The following is a 13752-nucleotide window of genomic DNA, read 5'->3' on the forward strand; positions in this document are numbered from 1 at the left end:
TGCAAAAAACATATTTACTTAATCCCTTATCAGTGAGAGGCTAGGTTACCCATGGGCGCTGCGTTCCCTGTAACAGCAGAACACAACACTATGGAAAGTATAAGTATTGCCGCTCCTAATTGTGCGTTGCGTGCCATATAGTGAAGCACATGAAAAGCATGCTTCTTCACGGTCACTTAACGTGTTCGTTTTGCGGTTATGTGAGGCACTGCATGCATTGGTCTTTATTCTTACAGTAGAGAAGTCATTAATTATAACTTTTTGTGAATTGGGACATTTAAACTTGCTTTTTTTTAAATTCCAATCTAAATTTAGTAGGAGTCGGAGTCGGTGCATTGTTTGCCGACTCCGACTCCAGGTATCCAAAATTTCCTCTGACTCCGACTCCTCGACTCCGACTCCACAGCCCTGGTTTTAAATCATTTTTACAATGAAGAAAAACTTACCCTCAACTGCGCTGGCTGTATTACATTCTTCAAATTCAATCAGTACTGAAAGCAAGAAAAAATGTTACTCTTTAGTTAACTCTTTTATGTTATGCAGTAGTATATTATTGCTTGTCCCTAAGATGCAAAATAGCATAGTGATATTCATGCAGCTATCTTGGAAAGGAGTTTCTAGCTGTGGGAAGGATACATTTAAAGATCAAAAATAGCGCATGTACATACAGTATGTATGTGTACACACATAACGCATACACCTGCAAGGTCTTGTGTCAAAGAGACCAAAAATCCAGGACAAATCTCAGAGACAGCTGAACCAGATCTTGGTAATACATGTCTGCATGTTCATCCACTACCATAGAAATGATATTTTATCATCAAAAACCTAGGCCAAGATCATCAGGATCCATGAATAGGGCCACTGGATGTAAAATAATGAAATACTGACCATGCCCCAGTTCCATATTTACCAAGCCATAAACGGGCTGACAAATATATATATATATATTTTTCTGCTTGTACTTATGAGAAGCCCCAGAATTCACTTCACTGAATCAACAGAAAAGTATAATCAGATCACCCCACAATTAATACATTTGTAACAGTTACTGCTGACATTATATATACATGTAAAATAATATTAAACAATACATTTAAACTTTTTAAAGAGTTTTGATAGCTAGTCTGATGACAAGAGTCATTGAATATATAACTCGGTAAAGATTTAAAAAGATAAAGACACTTTCAATTTGAGCTTGACTCCTGGTGACTATATAGACATATCAATGTTCTTTTTGCATTAATACTAAGGACACCGTCTTCTTCTGAACGTTCTTCCTACTTCTGAGGCCCGTCTACAGCCCTGGGATTCCTTGGTAGTCTTTCATTCAAGTACTAACCATAGACCCAACTCTATTTATTTTCCAAGAAGAGACAGCGTGGGCCACACGCTGCCACTTACTGAGTGCTCAGATAAATTTACACAAATCCAAACTGATTCCCCAGCTGATTTCTGTATGCATTAAATTCAATCATATGTATAAACAAAACCAGGTTTGTAATTTAAATGGTGAAAATTAGATGGCTACAGTATAATATAGATTTTTAAGAGGATAAACAAATATAAATTAAGTCACTGACCCATCATCATCATCATCATCATCATCATCATCATCATCATCATCATCATCCATCTAAATAGGAACCTTCTAATTATTTTAAAAAAGGGGACAGAGCCAATTCTATTTTGAGTTCTTATGATATGTTTTGTTTTACAACAGAAATGTTCAGCACTAAAGGAACAATAAGAAGTCTTGAAAAGTCACAGTCACCTGTCACTTAATCAGTAACAGCTCTGAAACAGTTCGGTGTCCCAGCAATCAGTTTGAGAATGGGGTCAGGGCAGGTCAACTGATACAATTGAAATACTCAGTTCAAATTAGACCAGTTAGAACATGTATCAAATATGTATATAGAAAAAGGAAGAAAATAATGGATGCTGAAAAAATTTAATTGGTGAACTGTTCTTGAATATTCTTAAAATGCATCAATAATTAAAGTAAAAAAAAAGATGAAGTAGACTTTCTAAACAATCACAAATCAAAGGGTAATACATATAGCAAATATCGACCTGCAGGATCATTTTCAAAAGCAACCCCTACTGAAAAACAACATTAGTAATAAGCCACTTCTTCATACATGTAAGAAAACTGAATGGCTGGTTTTAGAGGAAAACAAAAGATTCCCTTCCCTGCCCCCATCTCCTAATAGGAACTCATGCATGAAAGGAGGACAATTTTCTCAAAACCACATATGCCTCACATGCTGCTTCAAAATCGCAAAGCTTTGCGTGTCTAGCTCAGTGCCAGTTGACAGCTCAGCTGGAAATCAATGCACATTCTATCCCTCTTGCAACATGTCACTTTTGAATTGTTTCTGCAGTAGAAAGTTTATTCAACCTCTTTCTCAAATGCAGTGGAGCGACCATCATTTTGCTATTTAATCATAGTCGAACAAGTTATTTTTTTGACAGCACTGAAGCCAGAGTGCAATCCCTAATGAACAGCTTGATACAAGTGGAATTTCAACTGTTTTAGTCTCAATTAATTTTGCTGTCAAAACAAATGACTGTTCCTAGTGTTTAGATGTAAAAGCTCAATCACAAAGGTTAATTTTGCATTATAAACACATACACAATCTTTCTGTTACTAACTCCTCATGCCACTTCATATTTAATATCAATACAAATATTGGAAATTGAAGTTAAGAGAAATACTGCTAAATAAAAACCAAAACCACTGCTAAACGTAAAATTATTCAATGTATATTGTTCACATAATCACTATACAATCAGTTATTGAAAAAGTTAGCATATGAATATATTTATATTATAAAATTTTAATATTTTATGAAAAGACAATTGGTCCTAACCATACTGTACATTTGTTAAAATTTCTTCAGTCTTTTCCTTTTGGATTAAGACACTGGTGTTCACTATTTTAGAAACCTAAAAAATCGTGTTCAATTTATATAATTCTTTAATAAAAATAGTTTTATTTACAAAAAAAGTTTCAGAGAAGTTAGAAAAGGGATTATATTAGTCAATACATTGCACAAATACTTTTGTGAAGTAACAAAAATATTTTTGCAGTAAAAACATGTACTGAACTTATATATATATACTCAACAAATCTACTGCTCCCAAATGTCACCATTAGGACATAATGTCACCACCACAGCCTAATTTTCCTAACTACCTTTATCCTGAAAGACACTATACCAACAGGTGCCTCCAACACCTCAAGGCTTCATCAACACTGCCAGCTCCATCACAGATGCAGCACAGCTATTCACCAAACAGCTGATCAGTGTACGAGATTTTCCTTTATGGCCCACTATTATTTTTAATATATCAATGTGGGCCTTTTCCTTCTACCAGTTCAGCCTGCTTTAATGTGCTCTAGATGAGAAAATATGTCTTATTAAAAATAGGTTTTTATCCTATACAGCAGGCATGTCAAACTCGCAACGTATCGTGACTTTTCCCCCATTGCTGGCAATGGGGTGGGCATGGTTTCGGCATGATGCATCTTGCCCGCGGGCTGTCAGTTTGACATCCCTGCTATACAGCCCCCACTCCAAGAAATTGGAGTTTAGATTAGCCCATTATGATTTCATTTTTAGCTGCCAGCTTCAAAACAAACAAACCCTCACACACACACCATTACCCAGTGTTCCTTACTACCTGCTGGTTTTGAAATGTTCATGTATTATTAGACCTATCTACTCTGCATACATTATAACCAGTCACTTAACCTAACCCTAAACTCGGGGTATTTACGATCTAGTTCCGAAATTCTAATGGCCGGCCTCCCCCCCCCAAGTGGTTGCATGTCGGGTGCTTGGCAATCAGTCCACATTTACAGTTGTTTGCAGTGTCCTGCGATCATGGGCCAAAATAGCAAGCAACAGGTTCACTTAAAGATTGCCACAAAAAGTCTGTAAAATTGAGTCAATTATGTGGGTAACCCGATTTATAACTGTCATGACTTATGACCGTGATGGGCAGGCTCCATTACAATTGTAACATAAGGACTACCTGTATTTCTATTTAGAAGATAAGAATTCAAGGTGAATTGCATTCAGCCTCAACATAATATAGAGATATAAATGTGATGCAGTTTTATTAAACTTTGAAAGTTGACACTGGCTTTGACTAACTTTGATAATCAATAATAAATTAACTGGAAAGTCTTTTATTTTATTTATTTTTATAGTTTTTAAGACTAACCATGTTGTTTTTCCTTGAGGGGAGGGGAGGGGAGAGGAGGGGAGGGGAGGGGAATGAATAAATGAACAAAACTCCTTTTTAATGAACCTGTAAATCCCTATTTTGGGGTAGAGTCAGGATGAATGGATGGAGCTGAGCATTTACTGGCCAGATGCCCTTCCTGACACTCACATGGAATTTGCAGCAGACATTTTTTCTTTGGGTCCTAGGAGAGAAACATCTGCCACTACCTAGGATTGAACTCTCAAACTTCCAAGTGAGAGGCGAGTGGTCTTCACCACTAGGCCATCACACCGCTCAAATGAATGACCAAAGAGTGTTATAAAAACCATGTACCATCACCAGCAGAAGGTTTAAGAAACCACCACCAACAATCAATATAACAATTGAACAGACTTCTATTGTACATCTGGATCAAAGCCCAATGGCAGAACCTTGTCTTCAATGGCATTAAAAAAGCTATTAAGAAAAGAAGTACAAAAACTCACCAGGTCTCTCTTTGCCTGTGCCTTTTAACTCAGCAAATTTTTGTATCAGACTTTCAACTGTTGTGTTTGCTATATTATTTATAAATTCTTCATGGACCTTTCAGGGGAAAAAAATAGTTCACCTGAAGATTATTGAGGAATTTTAACATTGCAGAAGTTTTCAGACAAAACAGGAGCAAAGACGAAAGAGAAAGGCTTTATAGCAATCATGCAGCCCTGGACAACTAGTATTGTGGCCCACAAGATAATGAAAAATATAAAATAAAGGAAATTTGTTATTTACGGTAGATACATTAACTATATTATATATTTTATATGCAGCCCAAGACAGTTCTTCACCCAGTGCAGACCAGGCAAGCCAAAAGGTTATAGCAATCAAATATGAAAAATTTATTCAGAGAAATGGTATGTGCAAATGTTCTGAATTTAAGGTATTTTGACTTTAGTTTCTTGCAGCCTCTGTAAAAGACAGAGCCAGGCAACTTCATTCTTCATTTATTCTTAATATATTATTTTTCTTTTGCCTATAAACTTTTGTTTTCTCTTAAAACTTTGAGGGATGGCCTCCATTTTGTATCTTTTTCTGTATCCTTGCTGTTTAACTTATTTCAAACAGAATGAGTTTTTTCACTTGTTATTTGTCTCTTCAGCTTTACAAACATTTTTTATTTGTGGAGGTCTGCATTTTTCAATTTCTGTAAGTACTTTTGAACATTTTATATGATTGGGAACTTTTCCCTTGACATGGAAATCTAAGAATCCTGAAAATGCTATAGTATTTGATAGCAGTAATTTTTTGGGCCAAGTATTTAGAAAGCTTAATTTAGCTAACTAGATATAGGCTAAATATGTTTTTGCTTGTTTACCACTGTAATGTTATAATTGATATGAGGTAGCAGCTTCTTTTCCCATGTTTGAATTATTGTATGATGAAAATGTATTTTATGCCATAAAAGGAACAGTCCTTTTATCTATCATTTTCAATATAATTTAAATTTATTTTCCTTTTGGCATAATTCCAGTATAATGTAATTCTGCATATGCTTACTACAACGATTCAAAATAAAAATCACACCTTTCATCAAAAATAAATATAAGAGGAAGATGAAGTATTTACCATGTTTATAATGGGTTTAAATCTAGTTATTTATGAATTAAGGAGAGGTATGTAAGCTAATTCATCACTTGTTTTTATCTAGCTTTTTTGTTACAGTGATTTCCTACATCTCTACATTATATGGATTAATTTTCTGATGTACAGAATGCAGCAATCCTGACTAAAGTAAAGATTTTTTTCTAAAATGTACAATTACAGGAAAGGAGATAAAAGATAATATACAGAGAGGGAGAGAGAGAAAGCGCACAGAAAATTTCCTAGTGATCCAAAGGGAGAACCAAATGCTGGTTTCTATCTAAGATGCTAGCTAAATATAATCACGAGGCAATCAGTAGTATTGCAAACGACCAGAAATATAAAAAATTAATTATGCCTTTGAGAAAAATGCATTTTCACATTTTAGTATTATTTATTGATAAAATATTTGCTCCCTAAACTTTTTTCTTATTTTAGATATGAAAATATTTAAATTTAAAATATGTGTACATTGTATAATAAAAACATAACACAACATTTATATTATAGTGCAATATTTAAAATCGCCTTTAAATCTTCCCAAATCTTCCCAAATGATTTCAAACAAATATTAAATACAAACCTTGATAGGATAGCAATTCAGATATGAACGACTCTTCAATTCAGAGCATGATTAATGAAACACAATTAATGACTCACCTCTCCAATCTGTAAATGAATTTCATTTATTGTACTCGAAAAACATTCTATAATTTCTTTCATATGGAAGAGATGCATTTCTTCAATATCTTGAAATTTCTGTAATATGAAAAGATTTTAATTTAATGCCAATGATAAAACAGGCTATTATGTTCAACAATTCTTCTCAAAAAGAACACTAATGCATATAAAGAACGTCCAGATTTAAAAATGTCCCGGGGGCTATTTGGGTTTATGTGCAAACATTTCCTCTGAAACCCAAATACAAATATATTTTTTCAACCTGGATTTTGTTTTTTCTTCTATCAAGACTCCTTGCAAAATGCTACAAAATAAAAGGGAGAAAACTGTCTATAAGGATGTAATGAAAATTAACCAAGGTTCTAGCTATTTGATATATAATGGGTAGGATTCAGATTTAGATATGAATAGACATTCTGGTTCAGTGAATCTACTTCATGATAACTTTTGATTTAATAAATTGGAGATAAAGCTTACCTGGGAAGTTTCATTCATCTTCTGTTCAAACTCAGATTTTGCTACAGCATATTTTTCTACATATAATTTGTACATTTCAGTAGCCTTCTTGGATTTTACTGCCGCCTAGACAAATCACAGAGGAGGAAGATAGTTTACCATAAATTTAGTTCTGGCTGCGTTTGGGAGCAGAATTAGCCAGGATTGGTTGATCGATCTGGCTAATGCACAGGGATCCCAGAATTATAGATTACTCTGGGAGGTAAAAAAAACAAAATAATATTCTGAAAGAAGGCAGTGACAAGCAACTTCTGTACTATTACCAAAAAAAATGCATTGACAGTTGAGTTCAAGTAACCTTCACCTTTCCTTACACTTATTCACTGGCTCTCAGAGTAAATATCAATTCTTACCATACATAACTCATAAAAAATTAACAGAACATTTAATGTTTTAATAAAATATGTAAAACAACTTTTTTCCCTGTAACAGCCTACACAACAGTTTTATTATAATATATATGAGAAAATGATTGTTCAACTATTTTTTTTTGGGGGGGGGAGATTCCCGTTAAAAAGCTGTAATCTCAAACAAAAATAGGACAGCACCACAGTTTAGGAAATAAGCATTTCTACAATTTGTCAAAGCTGAACAGTCTTCCTTTTTTTGTTTTAAGATTCAGACTATGGAATACTGGATACTTTAAGATATTTGACTTATGAAGTCACCAGAATGGATAGTATAAATTTTCAAGAGTCCATAACATAAGGTTTAAGACAACATATTTACCTTTTGGGGAATAAAGTAGCAAAAATGATACATCTCTGCTTAAATGTTTGCTAATGTACAACTATTTCAGCAAGCAAACAATGTGTTGCATTATCACTAATATTGTCTCACCTAGAAAAAAAAACCTGTAAATTTTTCAGGCTGAAAACTGCAAAAACAAAATAAAGGCTTAAAAAAAGTTACCTTGTCTATTTCTCTCTGTGTTGCACCTTCTTTTTTCAAACGTTCTTGTTCCACACATTTTGAATTGTAGTTTTCTTTTGCTTTTTGCAGGGCCTGGGTAATACTCTGAAAATTTTGAACTGCTTCCAAAGTCCCTGAAACTTCTTCCTTAGTCTGTTAAATATTATATGGGTGTTAAATGCTACCAATTCACTACTTTATGTAAAATAATTAAAGCAAATTTAGGAATTTACATAACCTTTTTATGAGCTTTTATTTGTTCATCTCCATATTTCTGCACTTCTTTTATTAGTTCTTGCAGCTTTCGAACAAGTTCTAGATGACAGCATGCTAATTTTTCAGTTGATGATTTGAAAACATCCCAAACTGGTGCAAATGTCCTAAGAAGTGAATATGACAATAGTTCAGTACAGAAANAAATTTAGGAATTTACATAACCTTTTTATGAGCTTTTATTTGTTCATCTCCATATTTCTGCACTTCTTTTATTAGTTCTTGCAGCTTTCGAACAAGTTCTAGATGACAGCATGCTAATTTTTCAGTTGATGATTTGAAAACATCCCAAACTGGTGCAAATGTCCTAAGAAGTGAATATGACAATAGTTCAGTACAGAAATCATGTGAAAGTAAGGTAATAAATTATGCAATGTTTTCCTGCAGTGTAGCGTGTATTTTTTAAAGACTCCTATTTAATTATTTCAGAAGCAAATATTGTGCTTACAGTTAGCCACCTAAATGTGTATCAGCAATCTGTTATGGATATGGTAGTACTGATGTTAAAAGGCTTTCAAGTAGAGATGAGGAAAGCAAGATCCAGTTAACTTCATGAGGTTTAGTTCAACCTCAAGAATAGAGTCAGAAATTTTTTTTCTTTGGGGAACTTAGCATTGTATTCCTAGCAAGAATTCTAGCACTTGTAGATTCCGTTTCTTCCAGGATTTCAGAGAACCGCTATAATAAAATACTGAAATTAAAATATTAATGGGATTATGTTGAGAAAAGCAGAAAAGCCATCCTAACGCTTTCAATTTTCCTTTCAATATTTCTGATATTAAGAGAGAACCTGAATCATGCTGTACTGCTATTAGACTCCATCAACTTACCCAATCTGTGAATAGTTGCTTGCTGATTTGGCGAGCTTTGTCATTGATCTTGAATATGCCTCCTCTATTGTAGCCCTATTTAGAAAAAACAACAACCCTGTTTTGTTTGTTCAGCAAGCAAAATGAAAAATCTATATAGTTCTTAGAATAATTAATTAAAACAATTATCACTAATCCAACCCTTAATTGACCTCAGTTAGTTTGGTGTAATGGTTAAGGCATAAAGGCTAAAACCTCAGAAACCATGAGTTCTAGTTTCATCTTAGACACAAAGTTACCTGGGTAACCTTGGACCACTCACTTTCTCTCAGCCCTAGATAGGAGGTAATGACAAATCACTTCTGCAAAAACCTTACCAAGAAAACTGCAGGGACTTGTCAGGCAGTCTCTGAGAATCATACACAATTGAATAGAAGAAAAAAAATATGAGCTCAACATCTCCAAAACTATAAACTGTCAAAGTACTAATATGCTAGAATAGTGTCATGGGCATGGAAAAAAACCTTAGCTCTTTCTTGTAATGGGTAAAGAAAAGAAGCTTTGTCATACAATTTGAATGTTAAAAAAAAAATCATTTGCTTGCAAACAAAATACCAATCGGTTCCCCACCCCCCAATCCCTGTTATTATGTCATCAGGGTTTTTCCTACCCTCCTCCCCAGTTACAGTGTTCCCACAGTCGTAAAGGCAGGCCTGATGCCAAGTGCCCAAATTTTGGCCACATGAACACAAGCATGTTGCAATGGTTGGAACTTTAGGTAGAGCTTGTAAGTCCCTGTGTTCAGGGACATCATAATTTTGAATAATCACTAAAAAAAAGTGGTCGTAAGTTGAGGACTATCTCATCATTTATATTTTGAAAATGATACCATCTTTTTTTAATTCCACAAAAGCTTATTAAGAGGGTGAGTTTAAGCACTAAGTAATAAAAACTGATAGGTATACAAATGTTCCTGCAGCCCGCTGAAGGATTTTAGATCCCCTTGGCACATGAAGGGGAAATCCTTTGTCAGACTGCAAATTTTTAAAATTTCAACGCCGTTTCTGCAGCTCACAAAAGAATTTCAGCTTTCCTCCACCTCTTCCACTTGCAACCTTCCCTATCCAACTTCCTCAGTGACTTTCTGGGGAAGCTGACAGAAATATTGCAAATGGCAATCACACGATTGTGGGGCGCTTGGCCATAAATGTGAGCCAAATACCTGAAAGTGCCAGGTGACTGTGGGAGGGGGTGGCACAATGTTCTACAATGGCCGGAAATGTTTTACGGGCCACAAACCACCTTTCCAAGACTGTGGTAACTTTGAATGGTCATTAAACAACCGGTTATACGTTGAGGATTACCAATCTAGAAACAGCAAAATTCACTATGCCCTCCAAAACATAGCCTACTCTTTAAAAATCATCCCACTTTAGCAAATATTTGCAGTTACTATTTCCTGTACACGACTTTGATCTCAACAGCTGGTCCAATTTTTAGCAGATAAGAATTAGTTAGCATTAAATGCCATTGAGTTGGTTGCTTCCTTTACTGCTTTCCTAGAAAATTACTTTGTCTTCCCCTTCTACTGCTAGTCTCAACTTTGGCAAGCCATCATATTGCCATCTTTTGTTCACATCACTGCCCAAGTATGTTTTTCTTCTGTTTGCTGATATTACCGCAAGGGAAGAATCACCCTATTTGGTCTAGCTAGGCTGACTGAGTCATTCTTTCTGCAGTTCCCTATATCTTTAACAATCAACTCCTAATTCATAATTTGAAGATATGTTTCTTCTTTCTCACTGTCCAGCTCTCACAACCATATGTAAGATTATTGTTTAAAGAATTCTGATCTTTCGGAATGGAATCTAAGATTGACATTCCCTCTTCATACTGAACATTAAACTGGATTTTTTCACTTAGGTTTTCACTTTAACAATAAGCTCCTCTAAGTCTTCTTTCTTTTGGGATAATAAGATATTATAACCTGCATATCTCAAATTCTTATGCATTTCAACCTCCAACATTGATTCCAGCTTTCATCTCCTCCATTCCCATATTTTTTTATAATATGTTCACTGTCTCATTCTCTATCCTAGAGGGGCTTTGACACATAATGATAATAACCTATAAAAATATTGAAACTGGAAATAAAAGAGAATTTTCCAATAGCAAGCAATAAACAAAACACCCACTGCACTGGCTCCAAATCTCATTAGGCAAAGAAATGAACAACATTGCTTGTTTCATAGTTAATCATTGTCCAAAGATAGAGGATTTGATTGACTGGTTCAATCTCTATCTCTCTCTCTCTCTCTCTCTCTCTCTCTCTCTCTCTCTCTCTCTGTGTGTGTGTGTGTGTGTGTGTGTGTTTGTGTATATTCATCCACTATCCTCCTAGTGTATATTCATCCACTATCCACTATCTTAAACTTCTTAAAGTAATACTGGCAGACTCCTCTTGAAAAGAAATTCAGACTGCCTTTTCTACCCCACACAGATTCTTTCTGGACTCCATCAGTCTTCTGAAATGGTTCTGAGGCTCATCTATCAGATGTTGCCTGGTCAAGGATAGTAGCATGGAAAGTATGTAGATGATTTGATTATTTGTACTTGCAGCTAAGAGAAGCATCTGGAACATGTAAAGCATGTGGTGGGAAGTCTCCACAAAGCTTATCTAATAATTAACCCTCTAGGTGTGTCCTTGGTTTCCAAGAAACAAAATATCTGGGATTTAGAGTAGACACCCCTGTTAGACCAGATTCATTACTCTAAAACATAGAGGCAATTCATCTAGTTAGATTTCCTGAAATGAAGATGTTAATGCCTTTTTAACTTTAATTTGGTGTTATTATAGACTGCTCCATAACTGTCTTCTACGTTAGAGCGCAAATCCTTATACATTATAGGATTCCCAAACTTTCTCAGTTCACTGCGCTCTTATTGTCACAGTAATTCTTTCAGGGTGCCTTAGGCCAAATGAAACAGCTAATAGTTCTTTTTGTTAAACAGTTAGGTCCAAACAATAAGTATTTATAACCTAACAACTGTTTTGAAAAATAGCACAGATAAATTGAAATTTAAAAAATAATATTTTAATTTCATTACTTAGTAATGGATGTACCTGTTGTTTCTCATTCTCAAACATGGAATCGCATTGGACATCACTACCCTCATTTCCTGTCCCACACTGATTTTTGTCACAGCAGTCACTGAAAATCCAGCTTCACAAAAATATGATATTGCAAAACCCTGCTTTAAGGTCATAAAAAATTAAAATATCTCACAGCTGCCCTTGTGGGTTTGTTACAATGTTCCAAGATCCTGTGCTGCAGTTTAGGAATCACACTCTTACAAATTTAATAATTAATCTGAATAGTTCAGTGGGCAGAGGAATATTAAAAAGTATTTAAGTATTTACATTGTGTAGAGACCCTGGGTTGAAAGGTTCCAGATTTAATTTACCTTTTCTTTTACAAATAGATGCCTCAAAAGATGGGCCAAGTGCAGCAGTCATTACTCAGACTGTGATGTAGAAAATCCTACCCTATGCATTTTAGGGAAATTATACCCTTCAGAGATCATATACGTTACCATCAATGTGTGAAATTAGGCATTTTATAGAATGCCTAGGAAATCTACAGAACACTAAAAATGGGATGTTAAAGAATGAAATGCTTAATATTTCACTATTTCCTAGGCATTCTATATAATGCCAAAAGGCAAACTGGCAAAGTAGAAAATACTCCTACTAAATGCCATTCTAGCCTTCCTTGTTACAAGGTCAGTACTGATCTTTTTCTCTTGTTTTTTTTTTCAGCAAGAAAGTCCTGTACTTTATTTTGCATTTCTTCTTTTATTTTCATATACATCTTTTCAATAAAGCCTAAGCCTATTTCTAACCCTAACCCTTTTCATGACTCTCTTTTCATACTTTCCCTAAATAGTTCTTGTCATTCTGCATAATGCCTACTAGATATTATACACAATAGCTAGAGAAAGTATATAGCATAATAAAATAACACAGACATTTCATACTTTGTCTAAAAACATCATGCATCTATACAATGCCAGCTTTTCACCCATTGTCGGTAACAAATACAACAGAGAAAGAATCTATAGAAGCTCTGCAATGGTCTATTCAAGTGGAAGTGTTTCAAAAATAAAGTCTCCATTAAATATGCCCTGCTTAAGTTACAGATATATATGCAAATACAACTCTAAAGAAAAAATATTGGAGCTGGGACAGTACTATCCAGTTGTGTGGATTTCTGTATTAAAAACTTCTAATTCCTTTTATTTACATGTTATTTGCGGGAGTGGAATTCTTCAGTACTATCTACAATAATGAATGTAAAAGTCTGGCTCCATTTTTTCAAATATTTAAAAAAATATATCCATTTATGAAACATTCTTGAGGATATGGTATGATGGAAATAGTTCTTAATACTTATACTAATTCCTTGTACACTGGAATTTAATTAAGGATTACTAGTCTATACTTGCCTTTTGTTTGGACATTCAAAATTCTATGCAACTATGGAAGCAGATATGTTGGCCTACATCAGTATATTTATATGAGTATATTTTAACTAATTCATTTCAGTTCTCATCAATTGCTTTCAAGTCAGCGTTGACTCATCAATTGCTTTCAAGTCAGTTCTCATCAATTGCTTTCAAGTCAGCGTTCCTGTTGGAACAAATACCT

General features: G+C 34.5%; 1 protein-coding gene across 1 annotated transcript in view; it reads right to left on the reverse strand.

Annotated features, from left to right (window-relative positions):
• Positions 1-13752, reverse strand: part of FCHO2 (FCH domain only 2) — a 68896-nt gene that overhangs the window by 37944 nt on the left and 17200 nt on the right. The window contains exons 3-9 of the mRNA XM_015819426.1: positions 9066-9140; positions 8401-8542; positions 7963-8115; positions 7012-7116; positions 6514-6612; positions 4722-4818; positions 447-491 (exon numbers count right to left, since the gene is read on the reverse strand). Of these exons, the coding sequence (XP_015674912.1) occupies positions 447-491; positions 4722-4818; positions 6514-6612; positions 7012-7116; positions 7963-8115; positions 8401-8542; positions 9066-9140 (716 nt within the window). The remainder of the gene's footprint in view (positions 1-446; positions 492-4721; positions 4819-6513; positions 6613-7011; positions 7117-7962; positions 8116-8400; positions 8543-9065; positions 9141-13752) is intronic.

Source organism: Protobothrops mucrosquamatus, unplaced genomic scaffold (genome assembly GCF_001527695.2).
Source record: "Protobothrops mucrosquamatus isolate PMUCROS unplaced genomic scaffold, P.Mucros_1.0 scaffold919, whole genome shotgun sequence".
NCBI lineage: Eukaryota > Metazoa > Chordata > Lepidosauria > Squamata > Viperidae > Protobothrops > Protobothrops mucrosquamatus.